This window comes from Eubalaena glacialis, chromosome 3 (assembly GCF_028564815.1).
Source record: "Eubalaena glacialis isolate mEubGla1 chromosome 3, mEubGla1.1.hap2.+ XY, whole genome shotgun sequence".
Classification (NCBI taxonomy): domain Eukaryota; kingdom Metazoa; phylum Chordata; class Mammalia; order Artiodactyla; family Balaenidae; genus Eubalaena; species Eubalaena glacialis.
This window is the reverse complement of record NC_083718.1, coordinates 160,417,486-160,443,203: the sequence shown is the minus strand read 5'-3', so window position 1 is coordinate 160,443,203 and position 25,718 is coordinate 160,417,486. Positions and strand designations below refer to the sequence as shown.

The window sequence follows — 25,718 nt, the reverse complement described above, 5'->3', positions numbered from 1 at the left end:
GACACAGTTCCTATCCTTAGGGTCCATATTGCCTGATGGGGGGAGATAAACAGTTAAACAAGGGAGTATTGGATACTATGGGAGCACAAAGGAGGGGTTCTGGTCTAGGCTAATGAACCAAAAAATATTCTTAAAGGAAGTGACAAATTAAATTGAGTCCTAAAGTATGAGAATTTAAGGGCCAAGGAAAAAGATGGGAGAATAGTTTTCAGGGGAGATAGACATGTGCAAGAAAAAGCCAATTTGTTTGAGGAACTAAAAGTGACCTCAATGCTGCTATAGCCTAGAGTGTGAAGAGAGGAAATGAGGAAGGAGATGATGAGAATGAGGAGGTAGTCAGGGACCTGACCATGAAGGAACATGTATGTCTGCACTAGGGAGTTTGGACAATAGGAAACTCCTGCAGGGTTTAGTAACATGGGAGAGACACAAACAGATTTGTGCTTTAGGAAAATCACTCTGCCTGCTGTGTGGAAAGTAGATGGTTGGTACCAGAATGAATGTAGCGAGACCAGTTAGGAGGCTGTTATTGTAATGGTGTTTGTGAGGATGGAGACAAGTGGATGGAATTGAGAGGAGACAGAGTCAACAGGACTCAGGGATTAATGAGTATAGGAAGTGAGGAAGAAGGTACTATAGGCAGAGGTTTGAGTATGAGAACAGGGTAAGGAAGACTTAATTTTCTGGTTTGATGGTGTCAAACCAGAGAGAGGAGTTCAGCTTTTGAGACAGTGACTTCGGAGTGTCTTTGGAACAGCCATGTGTGGATGTTCAACAAACAGTTGGATTTATGGGTTTGGAGGCCTGGGCTGGACATAAATTTGAGAATCATCAATAAGTAGATGGTAAGATGGATAAGATGTTCCCATATGTTGGTTGATAAAAACACTCACAGGTAGAAACCTAAGGTAAACCTCTCTATGTGGACAAAAGGAGTGCTCCCAACAGGAAAATGGGACAAAACAGCCAGAGAAGTAGGAGAAAAGTCAGGAGAGTGTGTGTTACAGAAGCCAGGCTAAAGAGTATTTCAAGAAGAAAGGAGTAGTCAAGAGTGTCAGGTACTGCCAATGAGTCAAACAAAATAATGGATAAAAAGTGACTGCTGAATTTAGCAACAAGAAGGTGGTTGGAGACTTTAATAAGAGTAGTTCCAATGAAGGGCAGAAAACAGATCGCTTCCTAGATCCCATCCCATGGGATGGTGAATGGGAGTGAATTGAGGAGGGCGTGAGAGATGAGTACGTGAAAATGGTGAGTGTAGATAACACTTTCCAAAAAGTTTGATTGTGAAGAGGAGAAGAGATTATGGAGCCAAGCTAAGAGGAAATTTGTGTATGTTTAATTACTCGTGGGAAAGAGTCCGCAAATGGGCAGGTTTATGACTCAGAAAATCAGAAAACAGCTAGCCTTAGTCAGGAGGTAGGCCACTTTGTCCATCGTATCGGGAGGAAAAAAGGGAGGATGGACAGAGATCCAAATGGGTTTTTAACTTGAGAGGAAACCAAAGGACTTGTTCAATGGTTTTTGTGTCCTCTGTGAAGCAGGAAGCAAAGTCATCTGCTGAAAGTCAGAGAGGAATAGAAATATCAGAGTTTGCAAGAGAGTGAAAAAGTTTGAAATAATCACTGTGGAGAAAGGAAAAGAAAGCTGACTGGGGAGAGCAGGAATGGAAAGGAAAGCTGACTGTGGAGGGTCCAGTCAAGGCCAGAGACCCTGAATTTATGTTTAGCAACATTTAATATAGACATGAGAAGACAGTTGAATTTATCCAGGGTTGAGGTTCTGCCACATAAATGGAATGGAAGGACAATGGGGCAAGAGAATTGAATATTTTATTTGGACAGTGATTAAAATAATGAACTCTATAGACTCTGCATTGGATAAAGAAGCAAGTAAAGGGAGCTGGACAAGGAATTTAAGGTACTTATGATTGCACTGAGAACAAATTATGTAAAAAGGAAAAGCTGGAATCCAGATGTCTAATTTTAGTATTTCAGAAGTGAAGCAGTTATTGATGATACAACCCTTAGTGTGGTTATGCAAGTAGTTGGTAAAGTGGGAGAGATGACAAGGTAATTGGAGATAAGGAGACTGAGGAAGTGAGATGTCAAGGCATTGGTGGGTGATCTATATGGACCTTGGAATCTTCCAGGATAATGGCAGGACTTGGGGTGAAGAAGATGCCAGAATGCCATGAGCCAGAATCTTCAACTGAAGAGAAGTAGGAAGTGTCACAGCACACCTAGCATGGTCCCGTGCACATAGAAGCTGCTCAATAAGCCAAATTGCTTGATTCTTGTAATACATCTCCTCTACTAGATTTTAAGCTCCTTAAGGTAATGGACTGTGTCTTGTTTTTCTGCTGTTTATAGTGCTTTTGTTATAGAGAAATGGAATCTTAGAACAGGAGGGACCTGCAGGAGATCTTCTGAACTAGTGGTTTTCAAACTTCTACCTTCTAAACTTTGAGCTCTCTGGGGAGGGGGGCTCAGAAACTACCTTGGGAGATGAGGGGAGCCTGATGAGTGGGACTGTGAGCCTTTGGCTCCCATTGCAGCCGAAGATCCACTCTTAGCTGTTTCATATGTGGAGGTCTATGTAAGATTTTACTTCGAGAAAGGGTCCACAGCTGAGATAAGTTTGAGAACCACTTTATTTAGCTGTCTTCTCTTTCCACAGAAGAGGTCTCAGACCAAGAGAACAAAAATGACTCTTTCACTCACAGTCATGCACTTAGCAAGTTATTGGCAGGACTGTGTGAGGTCCCAAGTCTCCTGAGTCAGGAGAAGTTACTACTTTATCTGCTTTGGAAAGGGTATAGTCACAAATATCCCAACGGCCAGAAGGTGCTGGAACACTTGGTTTCTAAGTCAGTTGTTGTGAAAAAGAGCTTTATGCAGTTAAAAAATTGCTCGGGACTTTAGTCTCAGTATATGCATAACATGGGGGTGGGATGGGAGGGAGAATGAAACCCCAGTCTCTCTTGTTCTGGACTGTCTCCAGTGTATAGAATAATACCTGACACATAGTAGATACTCAAAATTTTTTGAATGAATGGAAGTCCCACTATGTACTTGAGGCTGAAGCCAGAGTTGGACTTCCAGTGGCAGCCCCAAACTTACAGAGCTTAGCTGAACTCAGCCTGGGTTTGCTGTATTAGGAAGCTTGTGCCAGAACAGCTGGCAGCTTCCCCTTGACGTTAATGCCTTAATGAGCTTTATTTTTTCTAATATGCTCTCATTTACCATCTCATTGCATCCTTACTATCTTTATCAAGAATTGTTTGATGAATGTTCAAGTTGATTTCCATTTCCAGTTCAATTTGACAGTGAGTTTGTATCCATTTCACAAACGTATTTTTCCTCTTCCTCTAAACTATTCCTTCCCCAGCCCAATCCGTTTAGTGAATAGCCCCTCCATTCACACAGTTGATTAAGCCAAAACTAGGAGTCATCATTGGTTCCTCCCCACTTCTAACCCATCAACAACTCCTGTCAGTTCTACCATGAAAATATAAAATATTTAATCTGTCTAATCTGTCAGTATCTCCACTGCCACTGCCCTACTCCATGACACTGGTATCACTCACTGGGACTATCACAATATCTTCCTAACTGACTTCCCTTCTTCTATACCTCTTTCCCAGTCCATTCTCTATGGAACAGCCAAAGTGGTCTTTGAAGAATGCAAATTGAATAATATTACTCCCTCCCTTAAAAACCTCTCAATGGGAGACCTTCAAGATGACAGAAGAGTAAGACGTGGAGATCACCCTCCTCCCCACAAATATATCAGAAATACATCTACATGTGGAACAACTCCTACAGAACACTTACTGAATACTGGCAGAAGACCTCAGACTTCCCAAAAGGCAAGAAACTCCCCACGTACCTGGGTAGGGCAAAAGAAAAAAGAAAAAACAGAGACAAAAGAATAGGGATGGGACCTGCACCTCTGGGAGGGAGCTGTGAAGGAAGAAAAGTTTCCACACACTAGGAAACCCCTTCACTGGCGGAGACGGGGGGTGGCAGGGGGGAAGCTTCAGAGCCACGGAGGAGAGCGCAGCAACAGGTGTGCAGAGGGCAAAGCAGAGAGATTCCCGCACAGAGGATCAGTGCTGACCAGCACTCACCAGCTCGAGAGGCTTGTCTGCTCACCCGCTGGGGCGGGCTGGGGCTGGGAGCTGAGGCTCCGGCTTCGGAGGTCAGACCCCAGGGAGAGGACTGGGGTTGGCTGCGTGCACACAGCCTGAAGGGGGCTAGTGCACCACAGCTAGCCGGGAGGGAGTCCGTGAAAAAGTCTGGACCTGCCCAAGAGGCAAGAGACCATTGTTTCGGGGTGTGGGAGGAGAGGGGATTCAGAGCACCGCCTAAACGAGCTCCAGAGACGGGTGCGAGCCGCGGCTATCAGCGCCGACAACAGAGATAGGCATGAAACGCTAAGGCTGCTGCTGCCGCCACCAAGAAGCCTGTGTGCAAGCACAGGTCACTATCCACACCTTACCTCCCAGTAACCTGTGCAGCCCGCCACTGCCAGGGTCCCGTGATCCAGGGACAACTTCCCCGGGAGAACACACGGCGTGCCTCAGGCTGGTGCAACGTCACGCTGGCCTCTGCCGCCACAGGCTCGCCCTGCACTCCGTACCCCTCCCTCCCACCAGCCTGAGTGAGCCAGAGCCCCCTAATCAGCTGCTCCTTTAACCCCGTCCTCTCTGAGGGAAGAACAGATGCCCTCAGGTGACCTACACGCAGAGGCGGGGCCAAATCCAAAGCTGAACCTCAGGAGCTGTGCGAACAAAGAAGAGAAAGGGAAATCTCTCCCAGCAGCCTCAGGAGCAGGGGATTAAATCTCCACAATCAACTTGATGTACCCTGCATCTGTGGAATACCTGAATAGAAAACGAATCATCCCAAAATTGAGGTGGTGGACTTCAGCAGCAACGATATATATATATTTTTCCTTTTTCTCTTTTTGTGAATGTGTATGTGTATGCTTCTTTGTGTGACTTTGTCTGTATAGCTTTGCTTTTACCATTTGTCCTAGGGTTCTGTCTGTCTGCTTTTTTTCTTTTCTTTTTTCTTTTAGTATAGTTCTTAGTGCTTGATATCATTGGTGGATTTGTTTTTTACTTTGGTTATTCTCTTCTCTCTTCCTTTTTTTTTTCTTTTTTGTATTACTTTTTAATAATTATTTTTTATTTTAATAACTTTATTTTATTTTATTTTTTCTTTCTTTTTCCCTTTTCTTCTGAGCTGTGTGGCTGACAGGGTCTTGGGGCTCCGACCGAGTGTCAGGCCTGTGCCTCTGAGGTGGGAGAGCCGAGTTCAGGACATTTGTCCACCAGAGACCTCCCAGCTCCACGTAATGCCAAATGGTGAAAGCTCTCCCAGAGATCTCCATCTCAACGCTAAGACCCACGTCCACTCAACCACCAGCAAGCTACAGTGCTGGACACCCTATGCCAAACAACTAGCAAGACAGGAACACAATGCCACCCATTAGCAGAGAGGCTGCCTAAAATCATAATAAGGTCACAGACACCCCAAAACACACCACCAGATGGGGACCTGCCCACCAGAAAGACAAGATCCAGCCTCATCCACCAGAACATAGGCACTAGTCCCCTCCATCAGGAAGCCTACACAACACACTGAAGCAACCATAGCCACTGGGGGCAGACACCAAAACCAACAGGAACTATGAACCTGCAGCCTGCGAAAAGGAGACCCCAAACACAGTAAGCTAAGCAAAATGAGAAGACAGAGAAACAGCAGATGAAGGAGCAAGGTAAAAACCCACCAGACTAAACAAATGAAGAGGAAATAGGCATTCTACCTGAAAAAGAATTCAGAGTAATGATAGTAAAGATATCCAAAATCTTGTAAATAGAATTGAGAAAATACAAGAAACATTTAACAAGGACCTAGAAGAACTAAAGAGCAAACAAACAATGATGAACAACACAATAAATGAAATTAAAAATTCTCTAGAAGGAATCAATAGCAGAATAACTGAGGTGAAGAACGGATAAGTGACCTGGAAGATAAAATACTGGAAATAACTACTGCAGAGCAGAATAAAGAAAAAAGAATGAAAAGAATTGAGGACAGTCTCAGAGACCTCTTAGACAACATTAAATGCACCAACATTCGAATTATAGGGGTCCCAGAAGAGGAAGAGAAAAAGAAAGGGACTGAGAAAATATTTGAAGAGATTATAGTTGAAAACTTCCCTAATATGGGAAAGGAAATAGTTAATCAAGTCCAGGAAGTGCAGAGAGTCCCATACAGGATAAATCCAAGGAGAAACACGCCAAGACACATATTAATCAAACTATCAAAAATTAAATATAAAGAAAACATATTAAAAGCAGCTGATCTTTCAACAGAAACTCTGCAAGCCAGCAGGGAGTGGCAGGACATATTTAAAGTGATGAAAGGGAAAAACCTACAAGAAAGATTATTCTACCCAGCAAGGATCTCATTCAGATTTGACACAGAAATTAAAATGTTACAGACAAGCAAAAGCTAAGAGAATTAAGAACTACCAAACCAGCTCTACAACAAATGCTAAAGGAACTTCTCAAGGCAGAAAACACAAGAGAAGGAAAAGACCTACAATAACAAACTGAAAACAATTAAGAAAATGGTAATAGGAACATACATATCGATAATTACCTTAAATGTAAATGGATTAAATGCTCCAACCAAAAGACATAAACTGGCTGAATGGATATCAAAAAAGACCCGTATATATGCTGTCTACAAGAGACCCACTTTAGACCTAGGGACACATACAGACTGAAAGTGAGGGGTTGGAAAAAGATATTCCATGAAAATGCAAATCAAAAGAAAGCTGGAGTAGCAATTCTCATATCAAACAAAATAGACTTTAAAATAAAGACTATTACAAGAGACAAAGAAGGACACTACATAATGATCAAGGGATCAATCCAAGAAGAAGATATAACAATTGTAAATACTTATGCACCCAACATAGGAGCACCTCAGTACATAAGGCAAATGCTAACAGCCATAAAAGGGGAAATCGACAGTAACACAATCATAGTAGGGGACTTTAACACCCCACTTTCACCAATGGACAGATCATCCAAAATGAAAATAAATAAGGAAACATAAGCTTTAAATGACACATTAAACAAGATGTACTGAATTGATATTTATAGGACATTCCATCCAAAAACAACAGAATACACTTTCTTCTCAAGTTCTCATGGAACATTCTCCAGGATAGGTCATATCTTGGGTCACAAATCAAGCCTTGGTAAATTTAAGAAAACTGAAATCATATCAAGTATCTTTTCTGACCACAAGGCTATGAGACTAGGTATCAATTACAGGAAAAAATCTGTAAAAAATACGAACACATGGAGGCTAAACAATACACTACTTAATAACCAAGAGATCACTGAAGAAATCAAAGAGGAAATCAAGAAATACCTAGAAACAAATGACAATGAAAACACGATGACCCAAAACCTATGGGATGCAGCAAAAGCAGTTCTAAGAGGGAAGTTTATAGCAATACAGTCCTACCCCAAGAAACAAGAAACATCTCAAATAAACAACCTAACCTTACACCTAAAGCAATTAGAGAAAGAAGAACAAAAATCCCCAAAGTTAGCAGAAGGAAAGAAATCATAAAGATAGAGCAGAAACAAATGAAAAAGAAATGAAGCAAATGATACCAAAGATCAATAAAACTAAAAGCTGGTTCTTTGAGAAGATAAACAAAATTGATAAACCATTAGCCAGACTTATCAAGAAAAAAAGGGAGACGACTCAAATCAATAGAATTAGAAATGAAAAAGGAGAGTAAAAACTGACACTGCAGAAATACAAAGGATCATGAGAGATTACAACAAGCAACTATATGCCAATAAAATGGACAACCTGGAAGAAATGGACAAATTCTTAGAGAAGCGCAACCTTCCAAGACTGAACCAGGAAGAAATAGAAAATATAAACAGACCAATCACAAGCACTGAAATTCAGACTGTGATTAAAATCTTCCAGCAAACAAAAGCCCAGGATCAGATGGCTTCACAGGTGAATTCTATCAAACAGTTATAGAAGAGCTAACACCTATCCTTCTCAAACTCTTCCAAAATATAGCAGAGGGAGGAACACTCCCAAACTCATTCTACAAGGCCACCATCACCCTGATACCAAGACCAGACAAAGATTTCACAAAGAAAGAAAACTACAGGCCAATATCACTGATGAGCATAGATGCAAAAATCCTCAACAAAATACTAGCAAACAGAATCCAACAGCCCATTAAAAGGATCATACACCACGATCAAGTGAGGTTTATCCCAGGAATGCAAGGATTCTTCAATATACACAAATCAATCAATGTGATACACCATATTAACAAGTTGAAGGATAAAAACCATATGATCATCTCAATTGATGCAGAAAAAGCTTTCAACAAAATTCAACAGCCATATATCATAAAACCCCTCCAGAAAGTAGGCATAGAAGGAACTTACCTTTACATAATAAAGGCCATATATGACAAACCCACAGCCTACATCGTTCTCAATGGTGAAAAACTGAAACCATTTCCACTAAGATCAGGAACAAGACAAGTTTGCCCACTCTCACCACTATTATTCAATAGGTTTGGAAGTTTTAGCCACAGCAATTAGAGAAGAAAAAGAAATAAAAGGAATCCAAATCGGAAAAGAAGAAGTAAAGCTGTCACTGTTTGCAGATGACATGATACTATATAGAGAGAATCCTAAAGACACTACCAGAAAACTACTAGAGCTATTCAATGAATTTGGTAAAGTAGCAGGATACAAAATTAATGCAGAGAAATCTGTTGCATTCCTATACACTAATGATGAAAAATCTGAAAGAGAAATTGAGGAAACACTCCCATTCACCACTGCAACAAAAAGAATAAAATAGCTAGGAATAAATTTACCTAAGGAGACAAAAGACCTGTATGCAGAAAACTATAAGACACTGATGAAAGAAATTAAAGATGATACAAACAGATAGAGAGATATACCATGTTCTTGGATTGGAAGAATCAACATTGTGAAAATGACTGTACTACCCAAAGCAATCTACAGATTCAGTGCAATCCCTATGAAACTACCAATGGCATTTTTCACAGAACTAGAACAAAAAATTTCACAATTTGTATGGAAACACAAAAGACCCCAAATAACCAAAGCAATCTTGAGAAACAAAAACGGAGCTGGAGGAATAAGGCTCCCTGACTTCAGGCTATACTCCAAAGCTACAGTAATCAAGACAGTATGGTACTGGCACAAAAACAGAAATAAAAACAGAAATATAGATCAGTGGAACGGGATATAAACATATGGTCACCTTATTTTTGATAAAGGAGGCAAGAATATACAATGGAGAAAAGACAGCCTCTTCAGTAAGTGGTGCTGGGAAAACTGGACAGCTACATGTAAAAGAATGAAATTAGAACACTCCCTAACACCATACACAAAAATAAACTCAACATGGATTAAAGACCTAAATGTAAGGCCAGACACTATAAAACTCTTAGAGGAAAACATAGGAAGAACACTCTATGACATAAATCACAGCAAGATCCTTTTTGACCCACCTCCTAGAGAAATGGAAATAAAAACAAAAATAAACAAATGGGACCTAATGAAACTTAAAGCTTTTGCACAGCAAAGGAAACCATAAACAAGACGAAAAGACGACTCTCAGAATGGGAGAAAATAGTTGCAAATGAAGCAACTGACAAAGGATTAATCTCCAAAATTTACAAGCAGCTCATGTAGCTCAATATCAAGAAAACAAATAACCCAATCCAAAAATGGGCAGAAGACCTAAATAGACAATAGATATACAGATTGCCAACAAACACATGAAAGAATGCTCAACATCACTAATCATTAGAGAAATGCAAATCAAAACTACAATGAGGTATCACCTCACACCAGTCAGAATGGCCATCATCAAAAAATCTACAAACAATAAATGCTGGAGAGGGTGTGGAGAAAAGGGAACTCTCTTGCACTGTTGGTGGAAATGTAAATTGATACAGCCACTATGGAGAACAGTATGGAGGTTCCTTAAAAAACTAAAAATAGAACTATCATATGACCCAGCAATCCCACTACTGGGCATATACCCTGAGAAAACCATAATTCAAAAAGAGTCATGTACCCCAATGTTCACTGCAGCTCTATTTACAATAGCCAGAACATGGAAGCAACCTAAGTGTCCATCGACAGATGAATGGATAAAGAAGATGTGGCACATATATACAATGGAATGTTACTCAGCCATAAAAAGAAATGAAATTGAGTTATTTGTAGTGAGGTGGATGGACCTAGAGTCTGTAATACAGAGTGAAATAAGTCAGAAAGAGAAAAACAAATACCATATGCTAACACATATATATGAAATCTAAAGAAAAAAAATGGTTATGAAGAACCGAGGGGCAGAACAGGAATAAAGACACAGACATTGAGGCTGGACTTGAGGACACGGGGAGGGGGAAGCGTAAGCTGGGACAAAGTGAGAGAGTGGCATGGACTTATATATACCACCAAATGTAAAATAGATAGCTAGTAAGAAGCAGCCGCATAACGCAGGGAGATCAGCTCAGTACTTTGTGACCACCTAGAGGGGTGGGTTAGGGAGGGTGGGAGGGAGACACAAGAGGGAGGAGATATGGGGATATATGTACATGTATAGCTGATTCACTTTTTATAAAGCAGAAACTGACACACCATTGTAAAGCAATTATACTCCAATAAAGATGTTAAAAAACAAAAAAACCTCTGAATGGCTTCTTATTGCACTTAAAATCCAAACCTTTACCATAACCTCTAATGCCCTCTGCAACTTGGCCTCTGCCTGCCTCTCCAGTTTCATCATTGTACCATTGATGTACAATGTCTTGTTTATCATACAGTCTTTCAGATCCTCTAACCCTTCAAGAACTTTCCCTCTTTAGGAACTTTGTACTGAAAAGTTCCCCCTGTCCAGAATGCTCCTCCGCCGGCTTTCCATGTGGCTAACTCCTTCCTACCTTTTCAGAGAGACAGTAACTGCCACGTTAGGGAAAATCCTACATCCTGCTCTAGCATGTCACCTTGTTTAGAGGTGACTTATCATGATCTGTAATTATCTTGTTACTTGTTTATTGTTTGTCCTCATATTCCTCCTCTGTGTGTTCTATGAGAGCATGGACCTGGCTGTCTTGGTCACCACTGAGTCCTTAGTGCATAGAACAGTGCTTGGCATATAAGTGATATTTGATAAATATTTGTTGAATTAATTAACATTTTTTCCCTTTCCTCTCTGAAAACAGAGTTCTATCACTAGCCACTCTTCTGCTCTACTAGGCTTTAGTTTTAATTGTACCTTGTCCTTGTAGGTTATCAAAATGCCTTCACATTTTACTTCTTAAGATCCCAGAAATCTTATGAGTAGGGCAAGGCCACTTTATAAATGAAGAGACTGAGACTCTGAGAGATTTTGCCTTGTCAAACGTTGCATAAATAATAGGTGGAAGATCCAGGACGAGAACCCATGGCTTCTACTATTATAGTCTCTTTCTTGAATCTCTGTACAGGTTAAGACTGCTATGTATCTGGGTTACTAGAAAAGGAACGGAATAATGATGCTGCCTAGGCACCTCATACTAGCTGAAGACTGGTGACAATTCAAAATTATAGAATGATATAAAAATAACAGAGGGGGTGAGTTGCAGTCAGAACTCGGTAAATAAAGATTAAGAGCTACGTTAGAGGGGAGAAGAAATTTGAGAGTCATGGTGGGTTCTCTAGTCGGTAAGGTGTAGGTATACTGACTGCATGGCGTGTTCTCAGCTCCATGTTATTTTTGGCTGGTAGTCTACTTTTGCCCATGCAACTTTTACATTATTATTATTATTATTATCATCATATAAAATTAATAATAAAGTAATACATAGTCATATGTATTACTTTTAAAAATCTGTTCAGTTTGCCTTTGGTTTCTAAGTCACATTTTCTCTTACACCTTTTGAAAGGATAAAGCCTGTTCTTTTTGGAGAGCATTTATTTTAATGAATCTCATCCTAATATATTAAGATCACTTTAAATTAAATTACTACATTCTAAAGTATTGCTAATTCTCCTTAATTAACTAATTTATGTGAATGCAGTTCATTTATCCAGACCATTAGTAAAGATGTAAAATGGCATTAGCCCAGGATTATCCCCTGGAGAGCCCTGCTCATCATTCCCTCCAAGCCAAAGAAGACTCACTGACTGCCCTGCTCTAAATATGGGTTTACAGGTACATCTCATTTACCCACCTAAAAGGAGGACCATTTAAACTTTAAACTATGGAAACATAATGAAGGCTACTTCTCTTCTCCTATGACTACATGGCCACTATGCAACTATAGGAGGAAATTATATTAGGTCTGGCTAAATTTACTCTTTATAAAGTAATTCAACCCTCTAATTGTGACAAATCAAGCACCTTCATAAATATTAAACTTACATGACCAGTTTATAGATTTTTCATTTTTTAAAGTAAACTTTTTATTTTTGATATAATTGTAGATTCACATGCAGTTATAAAAAATAATAGAGATCCCATGTATCATTTACTGGTTTTCCCCAATGGTAACCTCTTGTAAAACTGTAGTACAGTATCATAACCTGGATATTGACATGGATACAGTCAAGACACAGAACATTTCCATCACCACAAGGATTCCTCATGTTGCCCTTTTATAGCCACCCCCACTTCCTTCCCACTTCACCCCTCTCCTTAACTCCTGGCGCTGTTCTATTCTAACTAGTCTATTCTCCATTTCTAAAAGTTTTTCATTTCAATGATGTTATATAAATGTATCCATACAATAAGTAACATTTTAGGGTTGACTTTTTTCACTTAACATAATTCTCTGGAGATTCATCTAGGTTATTATGAGTATCAGTAGTTGGATACTTTTCATTGCTGAGTAGTATTACATGGTATGGATATACCACAGGTTTTTTTAACCATTCATCCATTGAAGGATACCTGGGTTATTTCCAGTTCTGGCTATTATGAATAAAGCTGCTGTAAATATTCAAGCTTTTATGTGAACATAATTATTCATTTCTCTGGGATAAATCCCCAGGAGTGCAATTTTGGGTAACCTGGTACTTGCATATTTAATTTTATTAGTTGTGTTTTGCTTTTTTTTTTAAGAAATTGCCAAACTGTTTTCCAGAGTGACTATATCATTTTACTTTCCCACTAGCAGTGTATGAGTGATCCAGTTTCTCTGTATCCTCACTAGCATTTGGTGTTATCGCTTTTAATATCTTTTGCCTATTTTCTAATTGGATTTGTTTTTTTAATGTTAACTTTTGAGAGTTCTTTATAAAGTCTAGATACTTGTCCTTTGTCGGCTCTGTGACTTGCAAGTATTTTTGCCAGTCTATAGCTTGTCTTTTCATCCTCTTAACAAGGTTTTCTCAGAGCAAAAAAAATTTAATTTTGATGAGATATCAATTTTTCCTTTTATGGATCATACTTTTGATGTTAAATCTAAGAATTAGTTGCTCAACCTTAAATCTTGAATATTTTCTCCTATGTTTCATAGTTTTGCATTTAAGCCCATGATCTATTTTGAGTTAATTTTTGTATGCGGTATGAGACTTAGATAGCATTCTCTTTTTTTGCCTATAGATATTCAATTGCTTTAGCATCATTTCTTGAAAAGGCTGTCTTTCTTCCATTGAATTGCTTTTGCACCTTTGACAAAAATGAGTTAGGCATTGTGAGTTTCTGCTTCTGGGTTCTCTAATTCTATTCCATTGATCTATGTGTCTATCCACTAATATCATACAATCTTGACTGCTGTAGCTGTATAATATAGTTTTGAAATTGGATAGACTGATTCCACTTTATTCTTTTTCAAAATTGTTTAGCTATCTAGTTCCTTTGCCTTTTCGTATAATGTTAGAATAATCTTGTCTGTAGCTACAAAAAATCTTGCTGGAATTTTGATACGAATTGTTTTAAATCTGTATATAAATTTAGGGAGAATTGACATCTTTTCCTATGTAGAATCCTCCAATCCATGGACACAGTATGTCCTACATTTATTTAGATATTCTTTTATTTCTTTCACCAGCATATTATAGTTTTCAGCAGACAAGACCTATACATGTTTTGTTGATATACACCTAAGTATTTCATTTTTCTGAGCAATTATAAATGGTATTGTATTTTAAATTTCAGTGTCTATGTGTTCATTGCTAATATACAGAAATACAATTATTTATCTTGCATCCTGTGACCTTTCTGAACTTGCTTATTTGTTCTAGGCTTTTTTTTTTTTTAAGGTTTCTTGAGATTTTCTACATAGACAAATCATATCATCTGAAAATCATGCGATTTCAGCTTCTTTCATCTTTTCCAATCTGTATGCCTTTTACTTCCTTTTTTGTCTAATTGCACTAGCTAGAACTTCCAGCAATATGTTGAATAAAACTAATGAATGTGAACATCTCTGTCTTGTTTCCAATCTTATCAGGAAGGCTTTCAGTTTTCACCATTAATACAATGTTAGCTGTTTGGTTTTTGTCAAATTGAAGAAGTTTCTATTTCTGTTTTTCTAAGGTTTTATCATAAATGAGTGTCACATTTTATCAAACGGTTTTTCAGTATCAACTGATATAGCTGATTTTCTATCTAGTTGTTCTATCAATTTTTGAGAGGGTTGTTGAAGTCTCCAACTATAATTGTGGATTTGTCTATTTCTCCTTTCAGTTATTCAGTTTTTACTCCAAATACTTTACAGCTCTGTTGTTTGGTGCATACACATTTAGGATTGCTATGTCTTCTTGGTGAATTGACCCTTTTATCATTATATAATGTCCCTCTCTTTTTCTTTCTTTTAATTTTCTTATTTCTGAAGTCTACTGTATCGGATATTAATATAGATTCTCTTGCTTTCTTTTTATTAATATTTGCATGATATGTCTTTTTCATCCTTTTGCCTTCAACCTGCTTTTATTATTATATTTGAAATGAGTTTTTGTAAACGGCATGTAGTTAGGTCTTGTTTTTTAATCCACTCTGCCAATCTCTGTCTTTTGATTGGTGTGTTTGGCCAAATTACCATTAATGTAATTATTGGTATATTAGAACTTAAGTTTGCTATTTTAAAAATATTTATTTATTTGGCTGCATTGGGTCTTAGTTGCAGCATGCGGGGTCATTGTTGCAGCATGTGGGATCTTTCGTTGCGGCGCGTGGGCTTCTCTCTACTTGTGGTGTGTGGACTCTAGAGCTTGTGGGCTCAATAGCCCCACAGCATATGGGATCTTAGTTCCCCAACCAGGGATCGCACCTGCATCCTCTGCATTGGAAAGTGGATTCTTAACCACTGGACCACCAGGGAAGTCCCAGTTTGCTATTTTTTCATTTTTGATTTTCTGTTTGTTCTCTCTGTTATTTGCATCTGTTTTCTGTTTTATGCCTTCCTGTGGGTTATATGAACACTTTCTAATAATTCCATTTTGATTCTTCTATAATGTTTTTGAGTGTGCTTCTTTTTATAGCTTTACAGTGGTTGCTCTAGGTATTACTTTTTACACACACACACACACACACATTTTACCAGTTTGAATGAAATGTAGAAACCTTACCTCCCTTTATGTCCCTCTATCCTCCCCAATTTATAATACAGTTTGTCTTAAAATTTTTCTCTACACACATTTAGAACCACATCAAACAGTACTATATTTTTGCTTCAACCATCATACAGAATTTAGGAAACTCAAAAGGAGAAGAAAAATGTATTTATCCAGATTTTTACTCTTTCTGTCCTTCCTTCCTGATGTTCCAGTATGCCTCCTTTTATCATTTCCTATGTGTATAGAGAATTTCCTTTAACCATTCTTTTAGAGTAGTTCTGCTAGTGGCAGATTCTCTTGATTTTTCTTCATCTGTGAACGTCTTGATTTCCTCTTCATTCCTGAAGAATATTTTCACTGGGTATAGGACTCTGGGTTGACAGTTCTTTTCTTTCAGCATATGAAAAATGTTATGCCACTTCCTTCTGATCTCTGTAGTTTCTGATGAGAAGTCAGCTGTCATTTGAATTGTTTTTCCCTTTCTGTAAGGTAGTGTTTCTCTCTTGTTGCTTTCAAGGTTTTTTTATTTGTCTTTAGTTTTCAGAAATTTGACTATGCTGTTTTTTGGTATGGTTTTCTTTAGGTTTATCCTGTTTGGAGCTCACTCAGCTTCTTGAATCTGTATGTTTATGTCTTTCGGGAAGGTTGTAGCCATTATTTCTTCATGTACTTTTTCTGTCCTGCCTATTCTCCTTTCCTTCCAGGATCCAATAACAAAAGCATTAGATCTTTTATTATAGCCCCACAGTTCCCAGAGGCACTGTTTTTTTGTTTCGGGTTTTTTTTTTTTTTTTTCCTTTTTCCCCAGTCTATTTTCTCTCTGTTTTTCAGATTGGGTAATTTCTATTCTTCTGTCTTCAGGCTCACTGATTCTTTTCTCAGTCCCCTCCATTCTGCTGTAGATTCTATCCATTGAGTTTTTAAATTCTGGTTATTGTATTTTTCAATTCTAAAGTTTCCATTTGGTTCTTTCTTATATCTTCTATTTCTTTGCTGAGACTTTCTAGTTCTGAGAATTTCTATTTTTTCATTTGTTTCAAATGTGTTCATAATTGCTCATTGAATATTTTTATGATGTCTCATTTCAAATATTTGTTAAATAATTCTGTCATCATGGTTTTGTCATCTATTGTTGCCTTTTCTCATTCAAGTTGAGATTCCTGGTTCTTGGTATGATGAGTAATTTTAGATTGAAATCTGAATATTTGGGGTATTATGTTATGAAACTCTAGGTCTTGTTTTAACCTTCTATTTAGCTGGCTTCTTGTGATACCACTCTGGCAGGGTATGTGGAGGGGGGTGCTGTCTACCCCAGATTGGGGTAGAAGTCCAGGTTCCCCACTCAGCATCCATGGACACCCAAGGAAATAGGGGTTTCTCATTACTGCTGGTCATGGTGGGAGTTCCTACTCCCCACTAGGTCTCTGCTTGGACTGCTCTGACTGTGATGGTGAAGGATGCCTTGTTACTGCTCTCTACTTGGCCTCCATGATATCATGAGCAGGGCAGCGGTAAAAGTCCTGACTCTCCACTAGGCCTCCTCTGAAACTACCCCAGTAAAGAGAAGGGTATCTCCTTACTGCCAGGTGGGGGTGGAAGTCCAGACTCCCCATGTCTGGTACTGCCTGGCAGGGATGAAAGTCCCTCCTCCCCACTGGCCTCTGACTGACACTACCCGCAGCAGGGGAGTTGCCTCATTATACCTGGTGAAGGTGGAAGTATGGGCTCCCAGCTTGACCTTTGCTGACATGAGTGGGGTGGAGCCACAGTTTTTTCTATGGCGTTTGGCTGGAATAAAGTGGGTAATGTCTGAAAGTTTTCTTTCTTGCTTGGTTGTCCTTTTCTTGGTCCTCTGTATAGAGTAAAAAGCCTTCTGTCTATGCTTCTTGGTGTTGTCTAGGTTGCCAGCTTCTTCAGCTTTAAGTCTAGGATATATGAGGCTACAAGAAAACCTAGGAAACCCACAACCATGTCGTTCTTCAGGTCCTGAGTTACCTAGCTGATCTGACTTCTTTCTACCTTTCAGAGTCTTCTTATGTTTGTTTTATATATAATGTCCAGGGTTTTTAGTTGTACTTGGTAGGAGAAATAGGAAAAAGTATGTCTACTTTATCTTCCTGAATGCAGAAGTCAGTTTTCCCATTTAAAAAAAATAATAGGTGTATGTTTGCATTTTCCCAGTCTTCAAGTATATCTAGCTTCCACTGGGAGTAGGAAAAGGAAAAGAGTTTATGGAGGATGGAAAGAATCGTTTTTTTTTTTTTTTTAAAACATCTTTATTGAAGTATAATTGCTTTACAATGGTGTGTTAGTTTCTGCTTTATAACAAAGTGAATCAGTTATACATATACATATGTTCCCATATCTCTTCCCTCTTGCATCTCCCTCCCTCCCACCCTCCCCATCCCACCCCTCTAGGTGGTCACAAAGCACCGAGCTGATCTCCCCGTGCTATGCGGCTGCTTCCCACTAGCTATCTATTGTACATCTGGTAGTGTATATATGTCCATGACACTCTCTCACCCTGTAACTTCTCACCCTTCCCCCTTCCCATATCCTCAAGTCCAAAGAATAGTTATTTTATCAGAAATTTATTTTTTAACATTTTACTTTTTATCTCGTGTTTTTAATCATTTAAATATATTACCTCTAAAAAACTGCTGAGTTCAAAGTAAAATATTTAATTCTTTTTTATACAGTGTTAAAGGAATTTTAAAAGGGAAAAAACTCCATAGACACAATTTTTCCTGTGTTCCTTTCCAGTTTTTTCTATATTTACATTTCCCATAGTATGTGTTATGTTTATACACATATATATACATATATATTATTTATTGTTCCACCATCTTACTTTAATAAGTATTTAATGTTGATGAATAGTCTTCATACCACTTTCAAGTTGGTTTATCTTTAATCCTCTTAGCCATTTCTGTGTCTCCATTTAATCACTATTTTGAATACCATGGTTCTGAGCATTATTATACAATCAGCTTTTTTCTTCTTGTCAGTTATTTTATTTCAGTAAATTCATTGGTATGCAATTATTCAGTCAAAAGATCTGAACACTTTTATGGCTCTTCATCCGTATTGCCAAACTGCCTTCTTGAAGAATTTGAGCACCAACTATAATTTGTGAAGCATCCTGGGCTAGGCCCCACAGTACCTGAAACAAATTTAAGATTAAGGGAATAAAAATAAAATAAGCATACTTATGTTCACTCTACTTTTCATTCATACTCTCTAACCGTGAAAGGTACATTCCCTCCCCTTGGCTTCTATGGCTCACAGCCTTTTAGTTTTCCTCCTCCCTCTCTGGCTTCTGAGCCTCCTCTTCAGGCCTCTTCCCTCTGCTTGTTCCTCACAAGTCTTTAGGCTTCTGTCCGGAATGATCCTCCTCCTCTTACTTTCCCGCTTCTCCCTGGCTCATCTTATCTAATCCCAAGGTTTCTGCTCACATTCCTCTGTATCTGTGTCTTCACCCCAGGCATGTCTCCAGTCTATACCTATATTCCCCCTTCTTGGGCTACCATCCACTTGCCCATTTGCCCCAGTCAGAAATCCAGGTGTCACTCATTATTCCTTTTTCTTCCTCACCTGCCACATCCAGTAAATGACAGATCCTATCAATATTGTCTTCTAAATATCTCTAGAATCCATTCCTCCGTTCCATTCCCACCATCCTATTCTAGTCACCGTTGTTTAGTACGCAGATCACAACAATCTCTCAACTGGGTTCCCTGCCACACAGATTACAAATGATGTTTCTAAAGCACACTCTCTCTTTTGCCTCTGGGCTTTTACCTATCTTATTTATTAAGTCATCCAACAACCCACCCTCCAACATATACACACACAAGCAAGTATACACACATCCCTACCTTTACATTTGCCTAGCTTGTGCGTACTCATCCATCAGGCCTCAGATTACTTACTACTAACTTAATATAATCACTTGTTAACTTATCCTTATTTCTCACTAAATTGTAAGCTCCTTAGGGACAGGGATTATGTCCTATTTAGCCCTAGTGCCTGCCAAAGTGTCTGGTGCTTATTGAGTGATTTTTAAAAAATCTTTATAAGCTGTATCTGCCCAATGCCATACTAAAAGTTGAAAAAGTGAAAAACTCACTTAAACTAGTTGTTTGTCTATACCTGTAGACAAAAATCTATGATGGGTCATTTCCCTGAATATGAGTAAAAAAGATATGACTCATTTGTTTTTAAAGTTTATTTCCAAGAATAAGATAACTGCTCTGCTATAGAATTCAAGTTGAAAATCTTGCTTACAGCACTTTCTTTACTGGTAGATATTTTCCCTCCATATTCTACTACTATAATGAGCATTTTGATAGTCTTTTGTTATTATATTTGTGCTAAGTCCTGAATTAGGAGAAAGTAAGCAGAAGGAAATTCCAGAGGAGGCAGTGAAGGAGGGCACTTTTCCAAGAGAGGGACAGAAGGAGGAGGACTCACAGCAGAACCAAGATATGAAAGGTGAAGAACAGCAGTTGACCTTGAAGCCTGAGGAAGTCGTGAGGCTCAGAGAAGAGCTGAGCTGTATGAATCAGAGCCTCCTTCAGTCTCAGAGCTCTGGGGATAGCTCAGATGACAGTAGCATCCAGGTAGGTGTTATAAACACGTGGTCTGACTGGCTCCATTTCCTCGGATCAGCTGTGGATAGAGGTTTAATTTTTATATCACTATTAACGTATATTTGTTGAGCAATATCATAACCATGGCCTGAATGTTAATAAAGTAGCAACCAAAATCTCAGCTAAGCCCATCAGTTGATATATTTTATCATAAAGTGTTCTTAGGCTTCTTCTAGGCTCAGCAAGAAGGAATGCTGATTGATTGTCAGTGTCTGCCCTGGGCAGGTGGGATAGAGAATGGCAGGATTTGTACCACATTTTCTGTTCCTGGTACCTAGCCTCAATATACAAAATACATTGTTTGGGGGGGAAAAGGCCACAGACTTGGAATTGTTTTAAATACGGCTATTGCTATTTACTAGAAATCTGCCTGCAGGAGAAATAAAAGGAGTGACTACACCTCAGTTCTTTTACCTCAATTTTATTGGTTCCCTCTTGTACAAATTAAGATTTCCCTACACACACTTTTCTAGGAATTATTTTGAGATCCATAGAGGGAGGCTTTGTACTCATATGGAAACCACATTCAAAAGACTGATAATATACATTTGAGAAGTGATTCAAGTGTACATTTAGAAAACAAGGAAGACTATTAGTAAAAGAAGTCAAAAATATATTTGAAAAGAGGTTTGGATAGAGTGAAAACTAGGCAAGTCATAATAAACAAGGAAAATATATACCTGAAAGGAGATTCAGATACATTTGAATGAGAAGGAAGTCACTGGATTTGTTCAGAAGACCAAAAAGAAATATGACATCACATATTCAAAAAGAGGTTGATTTTACATATCCCAGACAATCCCTTTATTGGGCAGTGGGCCAGTGTAGGAGGCTTGGGCAGAGGCTGAACACTGTGGTCACGAAGATGATAAAATCTTTGCTTATGAGCTTAAAATAATCAGTGAACTTTTAGAATAATGAAATTTACAGTATAAGAAGTCACACCCTGGTTAATTTATTAATTTTCTCTAATTTACCCTTTCCCATTATTTGAAGAATCATTTCTCAGTACTTGGGGGGAGGTGAAAAACTATTAAATATATAAAAACTCTCTGGGAAATCTGGGAAAATAGCCATTTTGTGAAAGAACAAATGTATATACCACATAGCCAGTAATTTTTTTCCATAATAATGACTTTGAATTATTGAAAGAAGTGTGTTATTCTTATTCATTTATTCAACCAGTATTAATTATTAATTGAGTATCAATTTTTTTTTTTTTTTTTTTTTTGGCCATGCCACACAGCATGCGGGATCTTAGTTCCCCAACCAGGGATCTTAGTCCCTTGACCAGGGATCAAACCCATGCCCCCTGCAGTGGAAGCACAGAGTCCTAACCACTGGACCGCCAGGGAATTCCCATTAATTGTGTGTCTATGATGTGCCAGGCCCTGTGTTAAGGTACATACAGCAGTAAATGAGGTAGACGTGGGCCGCATGGGAAAAAATAACATATTTGTGTTATTTGGATTCACATTTCCCAAAACACTCACACACGCTATTTTATTTACTTCTTTAAGCAAGCAAGGAAGAAAATACATTTTAGACAGATTTTTGTCTGCAGTGTGCTGTTCAGTGATAATTTCAGAACCTCTTTCTGTGTATGGGGTTCTTTGACCTTCTGATAGCTATAGATTGTTCTACTTTTTAGTTCTTGTGTGTGTGTAGTTTTTAGTCTTCACCCTGTTGTCAGATTATGGTGCTAATACTTTGCTGCTTTCCATGTGTACTGTGTCTTATTAATCTCATAATGTGCAAATTTAGGTAACTATATGCTGAGCCCAGACACCAAATTTTAAAGAATGCTCATAAATGGCAAATATGTAGGAAAAAAACTGTGAGAGCCTCTATTATGAGTGACTATGTGAGCTATATTGTTCATATGTGTTTTGTGACATCATTTGTGGCTGCTGATGGCCTTTGGGGGCTTAATTTCTGTTATTCAACAGTATTCCTGGTGAGGTTACAGTAGCTGAGTTCTAGATATTATTTTCCCACTATTCTTGAAACATATTTGAACCACCATTAATTATCTTAATTTTGTAGGTTTAAAATGTAGTTTCACATTTTTTTACTATGCTCTAGGCACTATACTTAATACTCTGTATATATTAAGCAATACAATGAGGCAGAAATATTATTGTTGCCACTTTATAGATGAAGAAACTGAGGCTTTAGAGAGCCTAAATAATTGGCCTAGAATGACACTTTGTGGTGGAACCTGGTCTGTCTCCTTTACAGCCTGACCTTTTAACAGTTTTGTCATCTGCTTCCACTTGCTGAGAAACTCAAAGAAAGCATATAGTCCTCACGTCAAGCTAATTTTCTAAGGAAGGGTGGCAAGCTGGCTCCCAAAAGCCCTCCCAGGGTGTATGTCTTAGATTATCTTGGTGAATTTATCTGTGATTTGCCCTTAGGCTTGCAGTCTCCAAAACTTTGATGTAATAGCCCCCCCCCAAAATAGATCTGAGTCTTGGGGATACATTTACATTAAACCAAACTTTCAAGACTATTGGGTAAAATCAGAATGTCAATTAGGTATTCTTCTGTAATAATGAATAAATATCACTTGAACATGTGTAGATGAGCCGTACATTTACCCATAGCGAGCTAACCAGGGATCTTAGATACTTGCAGCTCTTAAGACAAGCAAATTGGATCTAGATTGCCTTTCTGACTAAACCAAGACAGGAACTGAAGGGCTAACAGGACTTGGGGAATTCAGTGTGGCAATTCTGTTATAAGCAAGATAAACTAGAATAATGACGTGGGCTTTTCAGAACGTCATGAACAGGAAGCACACTGGACCAGGACTCAGGAAACAGACAGTATCTTATCTATTGAACTGGAGAAGGTTGAATTCTTTGTCTACTCAGCATGGCTGTGTGTGCCTACCTTTCAGAAAATCTAAATAACTCTTCCTTTGGTCACGGGAGTTTTATTGTGCCAGAGAGACCTAGCAGGAGAGTGTGTTGTTGAGGAGTAACCGAAGGAGAATCATTGGGGAGTGAAAGGAAAGTGATGAGGAAACCTGGTAATTTAGTATCTCTCGCTAAATGTTCTCTTCCCCTTTGCCAACAGACACTATGTGCGCGTGCGCAAACTCAACCCACATACACGTTCACGCTTTGCATCTTAATATGTTGACTCTTTGAACTCCCTATTTAAAGCATGTTTTGCTCTAAAACTGCCCACGCTTCTGTTCCCCTTCATTAATATGAAAAATAAGAAAGTTAATTTTCTATGCTTAATTACTTTTGTTCGCATAACTTCTTCAATATTTTCACTCTAATATAACAGGAGTTAAACTATATGAACATGTACAACTAGCAATACATGTAAAAGAGTAATTGGCTGTAGTTAAGCTAACTCCAAAAGCATTTACATGTGAATAATCACATTCTGACAGCTTGAACCCATGTTTTACCAACATTCTTTCAAATTGTCCATGTTCCCCTTGTAAAACGTTTGCTTTAGTATCCATCATCTGGAGAAAAACTGAAATACCAGCAGCAAGAGGAGCTACAGCAACTTCGCCAGAATTTGCACCGGCTCCAGATTCTATGCAACTCAGCAGAAAAGGAGCTTCGATATGAGCGAGGAAAGAACTTGGACTTAAAGCAGCATAACAGCTTACTTCAGGAAGAAAGCATTAAGGTAACTCCAGTGGGCGTATCCTTCATTTAAGAGTCTCGATTGCTCAATTTACCCTGGGAATAAAGGAATCAAAATTCCTCAACTTGATAATTCACGACAGAGTCCCCAGATGGGTAGACAATGTGAGCTATCTGGTAACTCCCTCCTTTAACTTCTCCCTACAGAGTAGGTACACAGCTCAATGGTTTCTCTGCTGCTGAAAGGCTGTGTGTGCTGTCAGCCTGTAAATATGAAAAGGTTTAAGTTACGCAGTCTTTTGAAATCATTACCTAGACCTTTTAGCACTTAGTAAATTTCGATGACCTGAACTAAATCACTGGTGGTACTGCCCTAGTTCTATCTCTGGATGTATTTGTCTCTAATAGATGCATTCATTATTATTGGTTGAATCAAATATCAACTGCACCAAGGTACAAATCATGAGAGAGCAAAGTTGTTCTTCCTGACATGAGTGCATCAGAAATTTGGGGGAACATCCCCCAAACATGCTTGTTTTAAAATAATCTATATAGAACTGCCATCCACAGATTCATCTAAATTTTATGAAACACAGGGGACTTCCCTGGCGGTCCAGTGGTTAAGACTTCATGCTTCCACTTCAGGGGGCATGGGTTCAATCCCTGGTCAGGCAACTAAGATCCCGCATGTCACGCAGTGCAGCCAAAAAAAGAGTAAGTTTTATGAACCACAAAAATGTTCAAACTGAACCACCATGTAAAATAGAACTTTCTGTTAATTGTGGTTCAATTCTGTAAACATATACTAGGAACCTAATATAAGCCCCTATCTAAGATTCTGGAATTCAACATTCAACAAATATTTATTGAGCATCAGTCCTACACAAGGCAGGCCATCTTGTCAATACTGAGGGTTTAATGATATGCAAAACAGACACAGTTCTTATCCCCTAGTGCAGGGGTCAGCAAATTTTGACCTATGGGTCAAATCCTGCCTGCCTTCCATTTTTGTAAATAAAGTTTTATTGGCACACAGCCATACCTGTTTGTTGACATATTATTGACGGCTGCTTTTGCACTACCACAGCAGATATGAGTAGTTCTGATAGAGACCATATGGTCCACAAAAGCTAAAATATTTACTATCTGGCCCTTTATACAAAAAGTTTGCCACCCCTAGTGTAGCAGGATCAATGACCTTATTCAAAAAGCGACATAAAAATGGATTAAGAAAGGTCCCTACTTTTAAGGAGCTCACAGTCTAGTAGGGGAGATATGGAGGAAAACAAATAGTCATTTATTTCAAACTTCAAAGGAAGCCCTTTTGGGAGTTCTAGGATTATTTGGATAAACTTCTTCCCTATCCTCACCCTTCATGGTTTTTTGAATTTGATCATATTCCCTCAAGCCTTTGTATTATTTTTATAAATTTATTTATTTTATTTATTTTTATTTTTGGCTGTGTTTGGTCTTCGTTGCTGTGTGCAGGCTTTCTCTAGTTGCAGTGAGTGGGGGCTACTCTTCATTGCAGTGCGCAGGCTTCTCATTGCGGTGGCTTCTCTTGTTGCAGAACACGGGCTCTAGGCGTGCGGGCTTCAATAGTTGTGGCTCGCAGGCTCAGTAGTTGTGGTTCGCGGGCTCTAGAGCACAGGCTCAGTAGTTGTGGCACACGGGCTTAGTTGCTCCGCGGCATATGGGATCTTCCCGGACCAGGGCTCAAACCCATGTCCCCTGCATTGGCAGGTGGATTCTTAACCACTGCACCACTAGGGAAGCCCCAAGCCTTTGTAG

At 38.8% G+C, this 25,718-nt stretch overlaps 1 protein-coding gene across 3 annotated transcripts in view; it reads left to right on the top strand.

Annotated features, from left to right (window-relative positions):
- CCDC30 (coiled-coil domain containing 30) overlaps positions 1-25,718 on the top strand; it is a 162,959-nt gene that overhangs the window by 79,640 nt on the left and 57,601 nt on the right. For 2 of the 3 annotated variants that reach the window (XM_061184382.1, XM_061184383.1), the window contains one exon: positions 23,791-23,970. In XM_061184382.1, coding sequence (XP_061040365.1) covers positions 23,791-23,970 — 180 coding nt within the window. Of the gene's footprint in view, positions 1-20,039; positions 20,284-23,790; positions 23,971-25,718 lie in introns of all 3 variants that reach the window. The other variant, XM_061184381.1, reaches the window with a different exon arrangement.